The sequence below is a fragment of the Rhodnius prolixus genome, unplaced genomic scaffold (genome assembly GCF_049639745.1).
Source record: "Rhodnius prolixus isolate KJV_2025 unplaced genomic scaffold, Rpr scaffold_13, whole genome shotgun sequence".
In the NCBI taxonomy this organism is placed as follows: Eukaryota; Metazoa; Arthropoda; class Insecta; order Hemiptera; family Reduviidae; genus Rhodnius; species Rhodnius prolixus.
In genome coordinates, this window is record NW_027411583.1 from 6,616,831 (window position 1) to 6,638,884 (window position 22,054).

Genomic DNA, 22,054 nt, shown 5'->3' on the forward strand with positions numbered 1-22,054 from the left:
CCATTCCCATTAAAATTTAAATAAATATCTAAACTGACGGGAAAAAAATTAATTGGTAGTTAAAGTAATAATAATTATAATTTTGTTATCAAGTGAATTTTATTAATATAAACAATATAGGTAGACTGTCATACCTTTTAAATCCAAACTACAGTAGTAAATCCTCTATTAAAAATAAATTATACATAAAAAACATATGTACTTACGTTAAAATTAAATATACACCTAGCGCTAAACAATAATGGATATGCAAAAATAAATTATACATTAAAAACATATCGTCGCCTAAGAAGTGATACCTCGTAACTACAATTTCAACGAAAATTACATTTTTATATATAAAAAATGAATATATATATAAAATTTATTTTTTATAAATTACACTTTCAAGACGACAGTCACACTAATAGTTAATATTGAAAGAAGAATTACTGTATGCCCTTAAAATGAATTTTATATCCTGTTTTTTCCTTCTCCTGTAAAGTTGATATTTTCTAGTTACGAGGTATCACTTCTTAGGCGACGATATGTGCTCTGGTTAAAATTAAACATTCACCTAGCACTTAACAACAATGGGTAAACAAATACTCGTGTAAGATTGCTTGGTCGTGGATTTTTTTTTTTTTTTAATCATAAAAATTGGTTCTCTAAGGATTGCCTCCCGGTATGCTATTTGATCCAACATAGCTTAATTTCCGGATGTGATAGGTTTTTTTTTTATCATCGACTGTAAACGATGAAGGGAAAAATCCGTTACCAATATTAAGGAAGGAACGCATGCTTTGATGGATAAATTAACATTTTTTTTAAAACTATTAAAAGATACCCGATCATCTTGTAATTTCTTTAGTCCGCAACGTTCTTTTTATTATTAATCAAAGAAAAATCGAGTTTTGGAACCAATATTTTTAGGTAAATGGCGCTAACTCCGGCACTGATGATCATATAGCACCTTATATCAGAATAAAAAAACTTATTCTTAAAATATATAACTAAATAAATAGATCGTGTCCCACATAAAATGGTCTTAGGGGAGGTTGTTATTTTTTACATCCCATAAGCTTACATAGAGGTTCGTAGCAATTATGGGCCGACATTCAACGCTTTCGTGAAAGCATGACTTTTTTCCCCATAAACATTGCCTTAACTCTTAAAAGATGAAGATGCTCTACTATATATTTTATTACTCTAATCGATAGAACATTAAATTTTCCAGAAGATGTTTTATATATTTTACGAGAGTATCAATTGAAAGCTTATTAAAAGAAATATTTTCAAATATTTGTAAGCAATATGTTGTCAAATCTTTACATAAAAATTCTTCAATAAGTGCTGCAGAAATACATGTACATTTATGACCATACCAAGTACATTTTGATATCTAAAAATTAGGTGAAACTACAATAATAAAGGTTTCAATAAATAAATTTACAATTTCTTTTTTTTTAACCACTTAAGTTCTTATTCGTTTGAATTTAAGACCTTAAATGACACACTGATAATAATAGACAAAATAAAATAATTTTTTTGGAACATTTATTGTTCTGTTTAGTGTAATCAAATTTGCGGTAACTCTAATCTTCAAGAGTCTAGGCCATTTATGTGGGAAGAAATCTTTTCCCGAAAACATTTGTGAATCTGACCAAGGTTTATAATGAACTTTTTTTTTTTATCACAAATAGAATGTAGAATACCTTATTTTCTGTAGCCATTCCAATTTCGTATACTATAAATCTAAATAATGTAAATATAAATATTTTTCAATTATTTTTTTACCAAAATAACACTCGTAACATTAATTTTTTTCATCTCATTTTCATTTACAAACGAAAGACAAAGTATTTTAAAGGTCATACATATTCATCGAAGGTAGAGACAGTAGAAAATGCCAATATAGGCATCTTGAATTCTTATAAGACCTATAAACAAATGTGTTTTCCCTTGCTGAAGTATTACTACCCCAAACTATTATTACTATCATAGATCAAGTTTATAGAATTACTATTTCAATGTAAAGAATTACTTACAGAATTTGGTAACAACTGTAAAATTACAAATATATACATAAAGACTAGAAAGTCAAAATCTGTCATGTACTGAAAATCAAATTGATATAAAATTGGTCTCATATCAAAAATGCGACAGAACTACTAAGCTTATCTAAGTTTGTCTATGGACGGATAAATTTTAACAATATATTACCCCAAATTCTATGAACTATTGCCATCTTTTGCTAACAGGAGAAAAAATGAGATTTAGTTTTTCATGATACTGAAATTAACAATAAATTTTGTATTAGAAAACAAATCCAATTTTTTTGGAATCAATACTTCTTTATTAAATTGTTTTTCAATCATAAAAAATATGTTTTCCCATTGTGTCTAAATATGATAAGGGTACTCCTGCTAGAGACTATTAAAAATATAGAGCTTTTTTTGAAAAAAATTATATTTACAGATGGAAAATTAAACTAGTTTATTATTGTAAAATGTTTACTGATAAACTTTGATCAAAGTCAAATTTCATAAGAAATCGTTTAAGATTTCTTTTAATAAGAAAAAGTCATGACAAAACTCATCGAATAACTAAATATACTATAAACGAAAATTGCAAAACTTCTAAACAATCAAAGTCGATTTATTTTCATTAATATAAATTATTATTTTAAACAGTTACTTTTTAAAATCAATCAGAGCATTATTTGAAATGTTCTAAACTAAATTCATTTTAATTTAAATGGGACGGGATTTTTTTATAAATTCCATATTAAAGGAAATCTATTAATATAATTTTTTAGTGCTTAAACATCGTAATATTCATATTATATATATATATATATATATATATAAAAGATTACTCCTTAAAATTGATTGGCTGTATCTTAAGAGATAGATAACTCTACATCTTCACAATGAAAATTACTGACGAGGTCAAAATGTAAAAGTTGGTTTATGATAATTATGATCCAAGTACTTTTTATGTTTAGAGAAGATTCAGTAAGGGTTGACCAATTAGCTACCCGACCGAAGGGTTCTCAGTTTAGATAACCCCTTAAGTACAGCCAATTTGAAGCGATATCTGAAGAGCAGCTATAGGGTAAACATTAAACGCATTAGTTTTTCTACTTCGGAGAGCCGAAACGCTCAGGCACGCTAGTCCTTTTATTAGAATTAATGTTTGTTCTTAAACAAATTAATTATTATTTTAAATAGTTACTTTTTAAAATCAATCAGAGCATTATTTGAAATGTTCTAAACTACATTCATTTTAATTTAAATGGGACGGGATTTCTTATAAATTCTACATTAAAGGAAATCTATTAATAAATAATTCTTTATCCTTAGGTACTAATGATTGAAAGAAAGAAATGAAACTGAAGTGTTAAGAGGGAGAGAAAAAAGAAAGTTTACGGGTCATTTCCCAAAAAAATTATCAATGAAATGGAAAACTTGAAAAATGTTACGTTTACGTGCCGTTACACACATTTATGTAAGGGGATGTCTCGTTGCAAACAATTATAGTCTCCATGGCTACAGACTATTCTGAAAAAAGAACCGATTACGCTACTAGTGCAGTCTACCCTCCATTAAGTAGACCCGTGCTAGAATAGAAATATTATATAAATTAATCAGTCAAAAACATCTTTCAATTTAGAAAGCCAAAACAACCTTTGATTTCTTTCATTAATCTTTAAAAGTATTTAAAACTTTTAAAATACATTTTTAATTTTCTAACTAATCCCTTTAACGCCTCACTGAGATTGCTCCTGTTAGTTATGTCAAAAACTACAATCCCTTAGAATAAAATTCTGGTTAACTTTTTTCTTTGGGGGAGGGGTACAAGTTAAGGTCACTGGAGCCTTCTCAGTGCACAGCCTACCTCCACTGTCTAGTATCTATAATTATACGCTATTTCTGCTCAAGTTAATTTAACCTAGCCTGGAGTCGAACATTAAAAAAAAAAAAGTAACAAACAGGACTACCCATATAAAATGCAGTTAAACACAATCTAATCCTTTAGTTCCAGTTATCATACGAATAATCTGGATAATATAATTGTGGGAAAAAAATATTTCCTGTATTAACAACAAAGAGGAGGTTTGTCGTTACTAGCTGTCGGTAAACTAAGTATTCTTGAGTTGGTATTATCCGTATTTGTTGGGGTAGATACTCTAAGCGTCTTCACTAACTTGTCTTGGCTAAGTGTAATCATGCCAGCAGCACAACATAAGAATATATCTTCAATACCTGGAAAGAAATTTAATCCATTAGCCAAGAATCAAAATAAATAAACGCAATTAAGAGAAGAAAAGAAGATAATGCAAAACGTCAACCATGTTTGAAAATTAGACATCCTTTTGGGGGAAGTGGACAAGCAACTTCTACTCAGCGACCTTGGCATTCCTTCGAGTTTACGTAACTCGTAACTCATGGTTTCCAAATAGTTATTTGTTAGTTGACATATTCCGATCGTTTTTTTTATTAATACATTCGACTGAATTCGATGTTGGTCAAGTACTGAATTCGATTAAAACTAGATATCTCCGTGATAACATTTTCCTAATTGTGGTGGTGTAATGAATAGGTAGCACGGAATATTTTTAAAGACGAGTTTTTAGACTAAGATGCCCAGCCGATGAAGTGAGTATCCAACTCTAGACGAGCACATGTATTAGACCGCATTAGCTAGCTCATAGCGGCCTACCGCTAAGCGGGCTTAAAATGGAGAGGTAGTTACTTAGATTCAGCATATTCCCGTTAGGCGAAGTAGGCTAGGCACTTATTCAGGGATCTTGGCGTACCTGCAGGTATCCTAGCCTTTCAACAATCGCACTGGTAATACAAACATCTTCACTAAACACACAGATGTTGAGACAGTAAATGTGGGTTATTATTTACGTTTAGCATTGCCACAGGTAAGCTCTGTCTCACCCTCAAACTCACTATGACGATCCATTCTAATTTCTCAGACTCGTACATTATATGTACACACACACTGCACAACAGAATGCCACAAATAAATACACAGAAATAAAATAGTTTAAAATTAATGTTAGTACCAGAATCATTTAAAGCTGAAGATTCAAAATATGAAGCTGCTATAGATGTTGCATACAGTTGAGCTTCTTCTCTAGCGACTTTTCTTTGCGATTGTAAATCAGTCTTATTACCAACTACACAGAGTACAAGCGGTTCTTCAACATTTCTCTGTAATTCTAAAAAAAATATATATTCAAGAATTAAAAAGTATGGTATTAGTTAAAATCCAAGTAATTAACAATCTTTATCCAATAAACAGTAAATCCAAATGTTATACATACCTTTGACCCAAGATTTAATTGAATTGAAGGTGGCTGGTTGGGTGATGTCAAATACTAGAAGAGCTGCATTAGCATTTCGATAATACATTGGTGCCATTGAACGAAATCTCTCTTGCCCTGCGGTATCCCACACCTTAGCATACATACAAGCAAAGCCAATTAGCTACCAGAGAGGATTATTAAGATAAGTTATAGGAAAAATCGTTTTATGGTTCAAGTATTTACAACAAACCTCTGTTTAGTTCATGTACCAGGTCATTTCAAACGTCCTGATACGTATTAGGACTTAAAACCCTCAATTTTATCCTAATAAATAAATACAATTATTCCTATTAATGTAATCAATAATCTTATTCTAAAAACAACATTTTGAAACTAATTCAATGAATTGCTTCATAATTTTTAGACTAATTTAAAAATTTTAGCTTTCTTTCCTGAAAAGATATTTGTTTAGAAAAAACAACTCCTATTGATTAGCTCAGTCCTTCTGAAAGATTAAAATAAACATTTAAACTTCATTTCTGACTGTACTATTGTCCTTTGAATCAACTGGGTCTTTGTAAGTTCAGAGGATAATTGGTCCCTTACTTTTCATCAACTTACGTGTAAAATATTCTAGCACGTTCTAACGAGTAACTTATTTTGTTAAAGAATTAAGTTGCGGAGATGTTATTAGATCAGTGGGAAATTGATCCCGGAATTTGATGCCGGAGATCCCGGATTAAATCCAGGCCTCTTTCTCAGATTTCTCTTCCTTGCAGTGACTACGGTCACTTATGGGAGTTGGACAGTGTTTGGTGTATGTTGGTACAAAATTGGCACGGAAAATACGGTCCAGAAATCAACAATTCACTGAGGCTTTGGGCGCTAATGATATCAGATACAAGGTGATTTAAATTTATAAAACTATTATTTTCCCCACGTATGGAGTTAGATTGAAGCAATGTTGCCATTCAATTAATGATTATTTCAAGTCAAAAATTGGAGGGCCTTTGCATTTAACACTTCTGATAGTTCAAGCAGAACAAATGCAAGGAGCAATTGGTGATCAAAAGCACTATAGGATTACTTATATTCAATGTCACTACGTTTATTCGGCTTTTCAAACATGAAGATACAAATAAAAGCTTTCTAATTCATTTTAAAATCAATAACTTGACACCCATTAATTGGCCGATCAACTTTTATTACAAACTCTTATCTACAACAAATACCAATTCTAAAGTATTCAAAGAAAGACTGCTTTACCTGCAATTTTACTTTTGTTTCACCTATGTTGATATTACATGTAAAAAAAGAAGCTCCAATTGTTGGGCTTATATGGTGGCTGAACATTTTTCCAATATATCTTACAACCATACTTGTTTTACCAACGCCTATAAAACAAAATTCAATTGTAGTACCTTCATAAATATCAACAATAAAAGAAAAAGTAAGCAATAGGAGTTTTTTGTTTTCTCCTTGGACATGAAAACAAGAATAATTTTAATAAAGAAAACATTAATATCGTGAACAACGTGAGACGCCTTGAGATTACATAATAACGTCCATCTTAAAATGTGTAACAGAAAAAATAAAACTAAATTCTCTACAACTTAATCTAAATATCCAAGCTTTATTTAACATATTCTTCCTGCCAAAATCACATTAGGCAAAAAACAATTTTCTACTCACCTTGAGCTCCTAATACAACCACTTTTCCTTCAATTGTACGCATTTTGATGGTTTGAATTTAAAACTACATTAAACTGTAGCCCCTTAAATATTCTAAAGAAATCTATCCATTTTGTAAATAAATTACTGAACACTTTCCACAGTTTTAACGTAAACAATCATCTCTACACGTTTACATTTTGCTTACGGAATCCTATCAAATGTGACCAGAACCAAATCGACAACAGGGGCAATCAACAGGTGGGAGAAACTCGAATGAGCAGAGAACTAGGACTTCTCTACTCTACTACTCTCATTCTGTCGTCATTCAATGAACCGATAGTAGTGGGAGTCAGGTGGGTTACCCTCTTCTTTTTGGAATGTAAAGGAAGATCTTGCTTCATTTTTTACGTTTTCTTAGGTTCTCTTTGTTTAAATATTCATATCAAGGTTTTATTGAATGAATGAATGTAGTTTTATTGCTATAAAGGAACATACACCTGTTAGCATGGAGTTGACATTCTCTATTACAATTAAAATAACTTTTGCAAAATAAAAATAATTTAACAATATACTTACAAAATAATAAGGTACGGGATAGAAAAATTAATTAAAATTTAGCTCTCAAAATATCGCATTTTGCATAAAAAAGGAAAGTAAACAAAACAAAGCTCCTAATTATTGGAAACAGAGTTCCTCAACTTTACAAAACAATAATTATTAATATTGAAAATGCTGTTGGTTTTTATTTTAATTCTGCTGACAATCCGCAGATCTCTAATATGTAAAAATAGACTATTTATTTTTTCAACAGTATCGAAAGTTAAGATATTAACCAGATTTGATGTGCTCTCATGAGATACAATATACTGTTTCAGGAACTTAGATCGAATGCTGGAATAAATAGGGCATTCCAATAAGAGGTGTTCAACAGAATTCAATATTAAATGCTTGCATAATTTGCAAACCTCTTCCCTTATAAAAGTAATACACTTCACCATTTAACAATAGCCTAACTACCTTAATTGGCTAATAACCCTTAATTTATTAATATTAACAGTTAACGTGAAGTAGTATTGAGGTTCCAAGTCAGCAAAGTCACAAATACTTCTATAAATTGAGGAATAACCAGAATTCAGGGCTCTATCAATATCTAGACTCAGGAGATTATTTTTCATCTTCTGTAACAGTCCACTCTTATTCTCAATAACCATATTAGCATTCTCTGAATTCATCACCAAGGGATCCCCTAGTTGAATGGCTATATTCCTGACTTGTGATACCCAATTATAATCAATATTATTGCTGGGGCATTGATCCAGTTGGCACAATCGTACAAAGCATTGTCTTGGGAGACTCTCAAGTGGGAGTTGGAGCAATTTAATCCAAAAATTTATTACCCTACCGAAAACTAGGACTGACAAAGGTTTTCTACCGGACTCTAGTCGTACTATATAATTAGGGGTAAATTTTGGCCATAAGAATAAATTTTTTAAAAATTTCGTCTGGACCACTTCCAAGGATTCAAAGTACCTCAAACTCCAGACTTCAGAACCGTAAAGAAGTGTAGAAACAACCATGGAGTCGAACAAGGTCATTCTCGAATCCCAAGAATCACTTTTCCCTCTACTAAGAATTTCCCTTACCTTAGCACTTGCGATCACTGGACGCCGTATGAAGTGTTCCGAAGCCCGTTTAAATTTCCCAGATGCCGCAAATGGCACACCTAGGTAAACATTAGATAATTGCATAATCTAATTTCAAATTTCCCCAGAATAAAGGCTTTAGGTTTTTAATTCTCCCTGATTTGTGAAAAGGCACAACCTTTGATTTCTCCGAATTTAGTTTTAAATAATTATTATGACAATATTCATTCAGAATTTTCAAATTCTTCTGAGCTGAAGACCAGGAGCGGCTCAACAATACCAGGTCATCTGCAAATAAAAGCATTATAGCTTCCGTTGAACTATTGACCCGTAATCCTGAAGCTCCGTTACTTCTAAAGTAATTTACAATATCTGAAATAAAAAGGATAAATAGAGCTGGGCTATGAGATTCACCCTGAAGTAGTCCAGAGGTCACACCTATTTCTTCAGAAAAGCAATCTCCCAGTTTTATCTGTATGTTTGCCATCTCGTAAAACCTTTCAATATCCTCACGAGTTTTCCACTAAGGCCAAGAAGGAACAATTTTTCCCATAATAAGTTATGATTTATGGAATCGAAGGCCTTATTAAAGTCCACGAAGGCGGCAAATACATAACTTCCTTTTTCTCTTAAGTTAATATGTATCAAAGATGTAAGCGTAAATATATGGTCTACACAGCTTCTCCCACTCCGAAAGCCAGATTGTTCTTCCGGGATTATATTCTCATTATCAGCCCAAGCTAGAATCCTTTTCGCCAAGATACCAGTAAAGAGTTTAGCGATACAATTAATGAGCGAAATTCCACGATAATTGTCCGGATCTTTTTTATTCCCTCTTTTATAGATTAAAGTTTGGCGTTAGACCACGATTTTGGGGGGCATTCATTATCCAAGATACTATTGAATAAGTGGAGAAGATAATGTTCCCATTCCGGTGTTAAGTTCTTGAAGACCTCGTATATAATGCCATCGAACCCTGGTGCCTTATTGTTGTTACTAGCTTGAATACAGGTTTGTAACTCTACTAAAGAGAAAGGCGTATCTAAGAAAGGATGAGTTACAGAAAAAAATTGTTTCTCGTTTATAATTTTTATACCGAACAAATTTTTGTAGTAATCAACCCATTCAGTGATCCCTATTTCATTAATGTTCGCATTAAAACCTTTGATGGATCTAATGGTTTTCCAACACTGACTGTTGTTTTTTACATTGCGCATATTCTGTTTAATATTCTCCCAAAATAAATTCTTCTTCTTTTTAATTAAGCTTCTATACAAATTCCTTGTGTCAACATCGTCCTGCAATAGTTTATTGGAAGAAGCATTTTTTTGGAGTGCCCTATATTTCCTACAAACAAGTGATTTCTGAAATTCACATTCTTTATCAAACCATTTTTGGTTTGTTTTTTTTGGCTCCTTAAATTGATTTCTGTAAAATAGTAATCCTGAATTGGTAAGAGATTCGTGCATGCATTCAACAAAGTTATTATAAAGACTAGTATTATCTTTGCTATTGAAGTAAATTCTATCTGACCTCGTTAAGAAAAACTGAAAACTAGGAACTCTACTACTGTCCCACTTAATATGTCTAACGAGGTTACAAGTGTTTTCCTTTTTATTTTTAACTTTTGAAAGAGCGGGCTCACTAAACATAAAAGTAACAGTACAAAGTAAATGGTCAAAAACAGGAGAGAGTGTCGTTACAGACATATCATAAAAAGTAGTAAATAGAGGTTCATTAATCCAGACTAGATCAATAGTGCTTTTGCCAATTTTAGAAACATAAGTGAAATTTGCTGGCCTATCAGTAATCGACCTCCCATTACATAAGAAGAACCCCAATGACTCCATAAGATCAACAAGTAACTTCCCTCGTCTGTTAATATATGAATCCATAACCGTTCTAAGGCCGTACAAGCTGGTATTTTCGAAAACATCATCCTCTAAAGTATTTAAATTCCCAACTCTACAATTAAAGTCACCATAAAGTACAATATAACCTTCTAGGAATTTCAAGGTTTTATTTATAATGCCAAATTTACTGTTAGATATTTTTTTAATGGAACGAAAATAACGATAAATGTACTGTATCATTATAAAGAAGATTAAGTTCATCAAGACAAATTTTATTCTATTTGGGGGTCATTAAAAACAGAGAAATCCAATCATTCTTACTTATCTCATAAATCGTAAGAGGGAACATTTCGCTCGTGCACATTTTTTATTTTAGATTCCTCTGGAAATACACATTTATTTAAAGGTCTTCTGATTACGAAAAATTTATTTTTATAAATTGGTCTGCGTGTATAATGTTGCAATAATCACCCAATTTCATTCTCTCTGTTGAAAGTTTTTTCCTTTAGGATAAATCTATTAATGGGTGAACCTTTTTACGGCTGTCATTGTATTGCATCGAAGAGAAAACCATCCGTACTTTTAAGATAAGAAGTGGTAGTTTTGAAATTAAATTCTTCGTAACTTGTAAAAATCGGCAATTGAAGTGGTTTCGACATGCCTGTAGCACAAGAGAAGCCAAAAGAAAATCAATTGCTTGAAAGCAATGAAATCGATAATAAAAGGTACGTAGTCTGATTGTGGGCCATAATGAAGCGATTGTCAGAAAAATATTACTAAAAACGAGATGGTAGTTAAACGATAATTGATCATTAAATATTAAATTATTGACTATTACAGGAATAAGTATTCAGGAAGAAAAATCTGTCTCAATAGATCTTGAAGATCGCAGTGCATAATACCCTGTTAGATCGCAGTGCATTGTACCGTGTTAGGAAAAATAAAAACAATCTACAAACATAAAAATATTCGTTGAAATGGCATTTGAAAAATTCAAAAACTAAGAAGAAAGGAACACAAAATATGAACTGTTACAAAAAAGAAATCTTCAAGGTAAATTTGTATATTTATGACGAAAACATAATTTCGATAATTTTTACCAAGGTTACAATACTTCCTTCTAGGAGAGTGTTTTTAGTTTTTAAGTATGTAGTAAAGTTTTTAATATTTGCTTAAAGTTTAGCTCTATTAATTGTTAAAACTCTACATATATGCCTGTATTACATTAACTAAGAATGGTAATGTTGATAAAAATAAATTCTGTAAATCACATGTTTTTTATCGTACTAAACTTAAACTATTAATAGAAAATAACACTGCTCTCAACATTTATTAAAGATAATCTGATAGCAGTATTAATATCTTTGAAAAAAATGTCTTGTTCTAATTCATCATGTTCTTTAATTCTGGTTAAGCCTCGTCAAGTTTTAATGCATTTTAATATCGATAAATATAGTAGAATTATTGATACAGTTACTGTAATAAATAAAACTAAAAATACAGAAATTATTAAAGTTCAGTTGCCTATGACAAAGTATTTCTATTTAGAAGCATTACCAAAAAAGGTGAGCTTATAATTTATTTATTTAAAATAAGTTATAAAACAATTAGGATCATCTAATAATGATTTTTACTTTTAAGGTTTTAGTAAATCCTGGAGGCAAGTTAGAATTAACAGTGTACTTAGCAAAATTAACAGAACAAAGAATACATTACGATTCATTCACTGTTATATGTAAGAATAACTGTCATCATGAGATACAGCTCGAAGCGGAGCCACACCATAAAATTCTAGATGAAATACCAAAAGCTCTTGATTTTGGACATGTACCTCTTGGATATATGTAGGTAGACTTATTGTCAGTTTTTTAAGGATAATTATAAATTAAATAGTTGTTTCTCCTGTATTTCTTGTTCGTTTAGAAATCTAAAACAAACTTCATTTACTTCTAAGAGATAAGTGATCTAACCACTTCTTCAGGGACCTAAGTCCCTAGCCATAACCTACAACAAATAGCTGGTATTCCAACCCTCACAGAACCCAGGCAGAGATAGTAGATGTGTGTAACTATTAGGCTCTATCGCCCTTCTACCTCGTCATCACTTATACATATTTACGCAGTACACTTTTTGTACGCCTTGATAAAACTTTTAGATCGAAGTGGATTTGACTTTAAAACAACACTCACATTTATAATTCTTTTTGGATTTAGTGAACTTACAAGCAAACCATACCATGTATACACATGGTACTCGTACATATTACAGAGCCCTCATTTAATTCACAAACACTGTCACTTCAGGGAACTATAGAACACCGTGTAAGTTGCAGAGTATTTCGCTTTTAATCATTACCTTTGTAATGCTATGTACTAGACAAAGTATTCTCTCGGAAACCGTTTTTTTTTTTTTTTTTTTAATTTAAGGCGCTTCAATATCTCATGTCTTCAGTCTCCAGAATTTTTTTTTCAGTGCATTGCGGGCCTCCGGACATGTCCATCATCGGTCTAGGGACTGTAAGAAGCTTCTAGGAAAGAAAAATTTAAGTGTCAGCAACTGGATTCAAAGCCGGCTTCGTACGTGGGAATCTAGTCGCTAACCTTTCTTAGCTAATCTCTTCCCTCGTAATATTCTTGTATTTGGTGCTCTTGGCGGTTGAGCGCTCTTTCTGCTTCTGTCCTGCACGAATAAGAAGTTGAAGCAACTCCATTTCATATCACCTATTTTTACTTTTCATTATTTAGAGCTTGTTGCACCAAAATATCTATTTCTTGTTGATGTAGACCTGAAGCACTACTGTACTGACCTTCTTGAGCGAGTACAAGTGTCATGACACTTTTTACTAGTTCTAGATTTTAACTTCGACAATGTTGAGGTTCTTGGGCGAAGGGAAAATGTCCAGATAAGAACTTGAAAAGCTAAATAGTTCAAATTCTTAAGTTATTGACAAAGCGCTGTAAAGTAAGCTATTGCGACAATGTAAACTTTTTAAAAACAGTTAAGTTAAATTGAATAAAACATAGTTTTCATTAAAAAAGTAAATCAAAAAAAGAAGGCAATCCATTAAAAAATTATATTTTGTTATATCAAAAATTTATATTCATATATATGCATATGTATATATGCTACATATATTATGTATATATGTATAAAGTATGTTATATTTATGCGTACGTATATATTAATTTTATATTATTCCTATAAAATATTGGAATTGAAAACATCATAGTGAATTGTGGGTTTTTTCAGCGCTAGAAAAGTAATAAAATTTTCTCCGAACGAGAAAAAAATTGGGTTTTTGTTCCTTGTAATCTCGTGTAATCCAGATTTTACAATTAATCCTACAAGAGGTAATTTTCTGATGATTTATTAGTAATAGATATACAGAACTTATTTTTAGAAGGTTATTTTTATTTACCCTTTATATATTACATTAAAGTTCTAAGAGTGTTAAAAGCGCAGCACTTGATGCACAAAAAACTATATATTGTTTTTGCTCCAGATTTTTTCTCTTTCTTTAAGGGGACCAAAATTGACATTGAATACATTTTGCAAAGTAGCAAAATAAAAGAAGCGTATATTTTCAGGTATAATCTCAGACAAACCGATGGAAATTGAACTCTTTTACAAGCCAACTGCGTATATAACGTTTAGAACTGCAGTGCAAGTATACTTCCCATTATTAATGAGTACACCGCTCTGTTTCTATGTTTCTGCTCACACTAAACCTGGATATGAAAGGTATAATATAAACTACTGTAAAACAGAAATAGTAACCAATACTGAAATTCCTAAAACCTAATTTATTACAGAGAATACGTTATTGAAATTTCTTCTAATTTTCCAACTTAGAGACAAAATTCTTGAAGCAGCTGCAAAACATGATGAACTTGAGACTTGCCAAAAAATTTATCGACCAATATCTCTGAAAACAGTTCTTAGCAAAGAATTTATAGTTAAAGATGATGAGTTAAAACTTAATTTGTATAGAACTAAACAATTGTTTTTCGAAAAGCCAGATCCTAATGAAAAGTTAAAGTATGAACTAATAGGTGAGCCTAAAAAAATTTACAATAAGTTTTGATTATCTCACAAAAATGATTGCCTATTTGCAATTATCATTTTATTTCGTTTATTCAATAAATTAAGGTCCTCTCGGTAGATATCTCGATACTGAAGCGGAGATTAAACGTTCAAAGGAAATTGAATTTAATGAGTACATTATAAAAACAAGAAACGAAAATAATGCAACACATAACAATACGAAACTGAGTTCATCCGAAGAATTTAACAAAGATCTTGAGAGAATGATGGAATGGGATACTTATAAGGTATTTTTTTTAAATTTCTTTTATTTATATTGTATATAATTTGTTTCTATAATTATAATGAACATGTATTAATATAATTGTATATACGAGTCTAGATATAATTATAGTAACTATAATATATGTAAATTTAATATGAAATATAATATAATATGTATTATAAATTTTTCATTATCCAGAAAATCTAAGTATTCGGACTGAACAAAGAATGACTAGAAGTCTCCTCGTGAGGATACGCTAGCACAAAATACTTGTTATCACTTTAATCCCGGCCCCTTTAACCTCGGCAGGATCTTTCTGTTGGAGTTCCGCTGGGGTGCAAGTTAGGTTAATGTTGCTAGCCCAGGTTAAAATTGGGTCAAGATCTGTAAGAAAGCAGTGCTAATCCATTTATTGCTGGGAAAAACCTATAAAATTTATATGACTTTCTTTTACTTCCTTTTGCTCAATAAGAACTAGTTTTTACCAGAAGTACAAGTTTTAGTGTTTGTTTGAAAAGAATATTTCTAAAAATAAGTTCCAACCCTACTACGTTTTGATACTAGAGTCGTCGCCGATGCTAAGGTTTCAACTGAAATGTGTCAACCGGATTTACGTTACTGCAAAAAAAAATTGATCATTAAATTAAGAAAAAAAGTTAATTGTTTCGAGAGGAGTGACTCTTTTCGGTTTCTACGTTTTGGCAAATCCCAAGAAGCTGGTGATGAAGGAAGATTATCAATACTAGACGAAATGTGAAGATTTAATGAAATTGGTGAACAAAAACTTTTTCTGGCCCTTAATATTATCCTTCCCCTAATAATTAAGCCCTTAGAATTATATTTCATTCACATATTTTCCTAAATTTTCAGAATTTATTGAAGCCGCCAATAAATTGGAAAACTATAACTGGACCGGAATTTATCAGACAGAGAACGGTTAATTACTATAGTGCGGTAAATATTTTTATGATCACATTCTTCTAACATTTATAAAAATAAATATTAGATAAATATTCGCCAAATGGCGAAGGATATTTCTCCTGTTTATCCGAGGAGTATTAAAACATTTGTAACCTTTTTGAAGCCTAAAACTTATGGGAAAAATGATAAAACTCCGATGCAATCTTTAAGAATTCTGTAAATCAAACTGGCTCTGTCAACAATGCAAGTATTTAAAAATTTCCTGAATTTAGGTCTTCAAAACTAAGAAAGTTACATTTTTCCACCACCTATTTCTAGCTGATGGTTGAACTAAATTGAATTGAACTAAAATGCAGAAATTGGGTCTCAGATTATAATTAAACGTGCACGTGTCCTACAGATGGATGTACTTTTGCTCTCCCTGGTATCATATACGTGCGGCCTCTATAAATACGTATCAGGGTTAAGATCTATCACATTGTTTGAACTTCTGATCAAAGAAAATAGAAACAAAAATAGATAGAAGAATTAGTCATCATAAACAGGCTTAATTCAATTTTGTGGATTGATTCTACTATAAAGAAACCTAAAAGCTTTATTTATAATTTAGGAAATAACTTATATCGAGTAAAAATAAATTCTTGTTACAATAATGTAGTTAGTAATAGTTCACCCAAGTGGATTTTTAGATGTGTTTCTTGCATACACATATTTATTTGTCTGAGTCAGGATCAAAATTATGCCAATTGTGTGATAACGGTTAAATAAGTGTGATTTAGTGTTCGCTTATTAGAGAAATAAGAAGTTTGAAGAGGGGCAGAACCCTTAAAGAAGAAAGGAAGGAGTAGTTATAAGTAAATGTCGAAATGCTCTATTTTGGGAGACATCGATTGGTGCTTTTGATAAAAGTACATAAATGGACCTGATTAGTAATTCTTAAACTTGATTTGTTAGAATTTTACATTTCACATAATTTTATAATTAATTTTTAAATAATTATATAAAGTTTTGAAATATTGCTTTTATTCTGTTACTATTATTTATATTGCTACTACATCTACGAGGATATTTGCCTCTTACACTGTTATTATTTTTTTTATTAGCGCCTTCAGTTATTACAAGGTTTTTTAATATAGTTAATTTTTATGTTAAATAAGTAAAAAAGTATCTAATGCTTTAAACATCTCAATTGTTGAACCTTCTTAATTTCAATATAGTATTGTAGGGAACTACCTTATTGTTGCATCTAAAGGTATGCTGAATTTCATAAAATCAATTGTTGCAGAGAGAACAGCCTCAATTTACTAATCGCATTCCAAGTCTTTGGTTTGTACGATACGTAATTATGACAAAGTTTATAGACGCAGGAAGGAAAATTATCCTAAGGAACAGAATGTTAAAAGCGCTGTCAATACTAAGAGTAAGTCGTACACAGCATTCTCAAAGAATTTATTCAAGTACCTTATCTAGATTTAAATATAATTACCTATTTGTACAAGTTTTAACTTAGAAAAATAAAAAAGCTGCAGATGATACTCTGATTGGATATTTTAAAAATACTATTACGAAGGTACAAAAATTGTATCCCTCTTGACTCCGTTTATTCCAGATGCAATCTTTTGAGTATTTCGATGAGTTATTCAAGTGTTAGAAATGATTGATCATTTTCTTTGGCAACAAGCACTGTAGTTAACGAGAATGTATTTGGTATTATCCCTTTACGTTCTTTTATACAAGAGAATTCTTGAGTTTTATAAGCAATTAAAAGTTGCTTTTTATTCTGAGTGCTGTGAACTCATAACTTTTTACAATTAGAATTTGACGCGGATGTTTCTCATGAACACTTTAGGTCAGAATTTCTGTCTACAGGTTTTTAGCCTACTTACCTTTCCTCAATTTGCACTAAGCAATGAAAAACTAGAAGCAATCTATCATAAAAAGTTTGGTGCACTGACTGTTCAAATTTTAATAAAAAGTAGGCTGTGACTGAAACAAACTAAGGATATTTCTTGGTCTTAGACGTATTCTAGTTCTATCTTTACAACGATCATTTTGTTTTAAGTGTATTATCTAAATGAATTATTAGTACATAATCTCATTTTCTTTCTCGTCATTAATATTGTGCTTAGAACTTACTTTCCTTCCTTTCTAATTTATATAAAAAAAACTATTTATAATTATGGCCCAAAAGCCTCTTTAAAAAAAAATACTAATGATGAACATGTGATTTCTCAAACAGCAATTGACAAAAGAAGATATAGAAATATTAGAAAGTGGAGAATATCATGAAAAATTTAGCGAATATAAAACTGAGATCAATGAAGAATTATGAGTAAATAAATTAATGCTCTTACATATCAGATTATATTATACTTTATTGCATTTCATGATTGAACACTTAAAGAATAAGAAAAAAGATATTGAAATACAAAACATATCTAAAAATTGTGACACGATAAAATTTTATAAACATTTACTTTAAATTAATTCAAAGATTAAAGAAGTTAGAGAGGGAGACAAAAAAAATGCCTCCAAAATCAAATGCTTCAGGAATTCATTTACTGAAAATAATTACTGTAAGACTGAAAATTGTGAGTGTATTGAACAAAATTTTGTATTTGCATTTGTATCCGAACAAACCAGTCATCTTCTTTATTTGTGTAGTAACTATAATTGGGACGATAGTTTTGTAAAGATGTAGACGTTTGGTCAAAGTGTGGGAACGTAAAAGTTTGGCTAGTTGTTGGACAATTTTCAATGTTTTCATGAGAATTTGGAAAATTATCGAATAATGAAAGATTTTTCATATCTTCCTTTAGATCATCTGAAAGTGTTTCACTGCTAAGTGAGATTTCTTCATCTTCTTCTTCTTCTTCATCGTTTCTAGAACTTTTATAAGAATTTAGTGAACTGCTCTCTTCGCAAGAATATACTAAATTTTGTTTCGATTCTATTGGTTCCAGTTTACACTGTTTATCATCACAATCACTTGAATCAGGGCCTTCAATTTGTTCTCTTAATGAGTTACTGAATTTCCTATTTCTAGGGCCAATTTTAATTGATTTTCTAAAAGAAGACTGCTTTGTAAATATTAGTCCACTTGTATCAGCTTCACTACTAGCATTCAATGACTCGGTTTCCGATAGATCGGCAGAAGAGTTAGATTCTGAAAAATTTTCAATTAATATTTCTAAGTAAACACATGATTGGTAAAAATTAGGGGAAAAAATATTACTAACCAGTGACTACAGCGTCTTGTTTGGGGTCTGTAGATGCATTTTCTTCTTCAACAAGGGGTATTGTACCATAAAGTTTTTGTATATCATCAGTATTCACCGTCCATAGATCTGTTGTCATCTTTTTTGGCACAACGTTCACATTCATTGAAGTACCACCAATCTCTCCCAAAATATTGCAGAATTTTTTACAATCTTGTCCTTCCGCAACGATGGAAATACAGATTCCTTAAAGAGAAAGTGAGTTAGTCGTTGGTTTCATAAGTATTAAAATTGTCAGATTTTTGTGTGAGTTTTATTACTTTAATAAGTTTTTTACATGTTTTGAAAAATATTAGAAATTTGTCACTCCTTTTTTTTGACTTCAATAAAGAAGTATCAGAGATTTTCTTCTAGGTACCCAGCGACATCAATATCAAAATATATATTAATTGCAAGTACTTTCCCCATTATAAGCAACTATTTTGCTGTTTTTTTGCAATTTCTCTTTACAATTTCCACATTTTACTTTTGTATTTGATTAACTTAAAGACTAAAAGCTTTCGGCCTACATTTATTTCTAGACGAAGTCCCTTTTTAATAAAATTCCTTTGTCAGACTTTGTTTTTTCTAATGAATAGATAACGTCCTTCATATTTAATGGAAGAAGTGCAATATACATATTACGTTTGGCTCAACACTATTTCCATCCACAAATTTCTTTACTGTATGTTTTAGTTGGCGGAAGTGATAGGGAGATATACTGGTGAATGAGGGAGAAGTTCAAATAAGTTTTTTCTTTTGTGGGCAGGTGCAAGTTTTTGATGAAAAATAATTTTACATTGGGCAATTCAGGACTAATTTCACGTATTTTGTCTTCTAATTGGTAGAAGACTTGCGTACTATTGATCAATTATTGGTTAATCTTTTACAAGATTTATCACGTTTTAGTTTATAGCAGCGAAAACTCAAATTATAAAATCTGGCTTAAATACAATACTTTTGCACTAAAAAAAATAAAGCATTATTTTAAGATAGGTTTTAGGCAACACCTTGAGATCCGAATCTGCCAGCACGTCCCATTCTATGTAGGTAAGTTGCACCAGAAAATGGTACATCTAAATTGATAACAAGATTTATTGCTGACGCATCTAATCCTCTGGAAGCTAAATCCGTCGCTACTACAATTCTTGCTCTGTGCTCTTTTAAACGTTCAACAGTTTCACTTCTAACTGGTTGGCTTTGTTTACCAGTCAAACATGCTGCTCCCCATCCTTGGTTGGTCAACAGTGAACAAAGACTTTCAGCTCTAAACAAATTTTGTACATCAAACAAAAATGATTTTAAACTTGTTACAACAAAAATTAATAAAATAAATAAATTGCCTTGTAATATAGTTAGTGAAGATAAGTGCTTGATCAAATCGAACAACGGATAACAAATGAAATAATGCCTCTTGCTTCAATTTCAATCTAGCATAATTGTTAGCATGATCCTGGGTTATGTAGACGAACTGTCTCAAACCCAACAAAACTGGGACTGCATTTCCTTCAGGAACCACGTGACGCCCAGATCTCATGTATTGGTTCACAAATTCCAAAAGCGCTTGCGTGTATGTTGCAGAACAGGACATCATTTGTTTGCTTGGACAGCACTTGTGAAATATGTAACTAATGCCCAGAATAAACTATTAAAAGAATGATAAAAATATAATGAATAATACATACTTTTTTTAGCGAAATACTGTAAACAAAGTAATCTTAATTGAAATTTGTTTTAATTAATGCAAATCAAAATCTAAAATTTTTATTGAGTAGATAATATAATTTTTACTGTAAATGAATCATTTATTATAAATATAATAGAGTACTGGTTAGGAATTTGTCAGAGCAACAAGTAATGGAATCATAACATTACAGGTGATGAAGCTTACTTGATATCATTAAGAAAAACTTGCTCCATTAATTTGTCGGCTTCATCGAGAACTAGTAATCTCACAGCAGAACTGTCCATAACTCCTTGTTCAATAAGATGTCTCACACGGCCCGGGGCACCCACAGCAACATGACATCCCGATAGTGTGATTTTATCAATTTCCAACGGCATTCCTCCAATAAATGTTCCAACTTTGAGACCTAACGATGTACGTAAATATAATCAGTAAATAACACGAATTATTTTTTCAATTTTAGATGCAAATAATTTTGGTATACCTTTCAAATAACAACCAACAGTTTTAATTACATCGGCTATTTGCAACGCAATTTCCCTAGTAGGAGCAAGTATAATAACTTGTAATCTCTTTAACTTTACTTGAACAGATTCTAAAGCAGTAACAGTGAATACAAGAGTCTTTCCAGTGCCAGACTTTGCTTGGACTATTAAATCTGTGAAAACAAAAACGAAAAAATAAAAAATCTACTTTTAGTCTTCCAAAATATTAGGTCACTCATATTCACAATTATTCAATCAAGCCTGTTTCAGAATGCAAAGGGCATGATATATAGCCAAGCACCTAAACAGAATCGGCGCATTTGTAGATTTTGTGACGGCTGAGGAAATGACAAGAGCCTTTCTTTTATGTACGTTTGGTATATCATAGAAATGCCATAAAGCCGTGAAATAAGAATTATTGGGCTAAAAGAAAATGAATGGCATAGAAAACAAATGTGACTCCACTTTAACGTTTTGTAACGAGACCTAAATAGTTGTGCACTGTTAGGATAGATGGCTTAAGGCATTATTGTAAAAATTTTCCCTAAGATAATTGCAATTAATGATTATTAACCCACCTAGGCCACATCGAGCTAATGGAATTGCAGAAAGTTGAACGGGTGAAGGTTTTTTAAATCCAGCTTTTTCTAAACCTCTTAAAATAAAATCCGGTAAAAGCATAGATTGAAAAACAACATCTTGTACAACTAGAACATCTTCGGTTCTTGACTTTTCTTCTAAATCATGAGCTAAATGACCTTGCATTTTTACTGATTCGTAAGGTTGAATGTGCAATTACTATAACAAATTATTTCACCACAGTCAGAAAAAACTAGTGCGAATGTAAACATCTCCCCAAACAAAAACAGCAATTGTAACCTTCCTTTTTGAAGATAAAAATAATTCAATTCTTGAATTTTAAC

The 22,054-nt window shown here is 31.1% G+C and overlaps 3 protein-coding genes across 7 annotated transcripts; 1 reads left to right on the forward strand and 2 right to left on the reverse strand.

The window, feature by feature from the left end:
* Positions 1 to 80: 80 nt before the first annotated feature.
* RabX1 (RAS oncogene family member RabX1) lies at positions 81 to 7,283 on the reverse strand. The gene is made up of 5 exons (XM_074116069.1): positions 6,995 to 7,283; positions 6,569 to 6,696; positions 5,321 to 5,453; positions 5,060 to 5,215; positions 81 to 4,247 (listed from the first exon to the last, which is right to left on the reverse strand). Exons 1-5 carry the CDS (start codon positions 7,035 to 7,037, stop codon positions 4,081 to 4,083), a joined length of 627 nt encoding a protein of 208 aa, XP_073972170.1. The 5' UTR covers positions 7,038 to 7,283; the 3' UTR covers positions 81 to 4,080.
* On the forward strand, positions 4,409 to 20,977 carry LOC141448026 (cilia- and flagella-associated protein 221-like). Of its 5 annotated transcripts, XM_074116050.1 has the most exons (13): positions 4,409 to 4,640; positions 10,982 to 11,197; positions 11,313 to 11,525; positions 11,888 to 12,037; positions 12,114 to 12,316; positions 13,722 to 13,822; positions 14,060 to 14,213; positions 14,325 to 14,524; positions 14,622 to 14,803; positions 15,652 to 15,735; positions 16,988 to 17,122; positions 17,942 to 18,034; positions 20,837 to 20,977. In XM_074116050.1, the coding sequence occupies exons 3-12, from the start codon at positions 11,496 to 11,498 to the stop codon at positions 18,032 to 18,034; spliced, it is 1,332 nt and encodes a 443-aa protein (XP_073972151.1). In that variant the 5' UTR covers positions 4,409 to 4,640; positions 10,982 to 11,197; positions 11,313 to 11,495; the 3' UTR covers positions 20,837 to 20,977. The 5 variants fall into 5 exon arrangements, with proteins under 5 accessions (XP_073972151.1, XP_073972154.1, XP_073972150.1 ...); XM_074116053.1 differs by lacking the exon at positions 11,888 to 12,037 and having other exon boundaries at positions 4,419 to 4,640; XM_074116048.1 differs by lacking the exons at positions 4,409 to 4,640; positions 10,982 to 11,197; positions 11,313 to 11,525 and having other exon boundaries at positions 11,564 to 12,037.
* LOC141448025 (probable ATP-dependent RNA helicase DDX20) lies at positions 18,060 to 22,035 on the reverse strand. Its single transcript, XM_074116047.1, has 7 exons — positions 21,710 to 22,035; positions 21,131 to 21,304; positions 20,851 to 21,052; positions 20,303 to 20,587; positions 19,970 to 20,226; positions 18,942 to 19,166; positions 18,060 to 18,868 (listed from the first exon to the last, which is right to left on the reverse strand). Exons 1-7 carry the CDS (start codon positions 21,894 to 21,896, stop codon positions 18,261 to 18,263), a joined length of 1,938 nt encoding a protein of 645 aa, XP_073972148.1. The 5' UTR covers positions 21,897 to 22,035; the 3' UTR covers positions 18,060 to 18,260.
* Between the last annotated feature and the right edge of the window lie 19 nt (positions 22,036 to 22,054).

Coding starts and splice junctions, on each gene's coding strand:
- RabX1 (XM_074116069.1), bottom strand. CDS start 7,037: ATGCGTACAATTGAAGGAAAAGTGGTTGTATTAGGAGCTCAAG. Junction 6,697..6,994: donor GGTTGTATTAGGAGCTCAAG/GTGAGTAGAAAA, acceptor TTTGTTTTATAG/GCGTTGGTAAAACAAGTATG. Junction 5,454..6,568: donor AAACAAAAGTAAAATTGCAG/GTAAAGCAGTCT, acceptor ATGTATGCTAAG/GTGTGGGATACCGCAGGGCA.
- LOC141448025 (XM_074116047.1), bottom strand. CDS start 21,896: ATGCAAGGTCATTTAGCTCATGATTTAGAAGAAAAGTCAAGAACCGAA. Junction 19,167..19,969: donor TGGCAGATTCGGATCTCAAG/GTGTTGCCTAAA, acceptor TTTCTCTTTAAG/GAATCTGTATTTCCATCGTT. Junction 18,869..18,941: donor ACAAGACGCTGTAGTCACTG/GTTAGTAATATT, acceptor AAAATTTTTCAG/AATCTAACTCTTCTGCCGAT.
- LOC141448026 (XM_074116048.1), top strand. CDS start 11,846: ATGTCTTGTTCTAATTCATCATGTTCTTTAATTCTGGTTAAGCCTCGT. Junction 12,317..13,721: donor CATGTACCTCTTGGATATAT/GTAGGTAGACTT, acceptor GGGTTTTTTCAG/CGCTAGAAAAGTAATAAAAT. Junction 14,525..14,621: donor GTTAAAGTATGAACTAATAG/GTGAGCCTAAAA, acceptor CAATAAATTAAG/GTCCTCTCGGTAGATATCTC.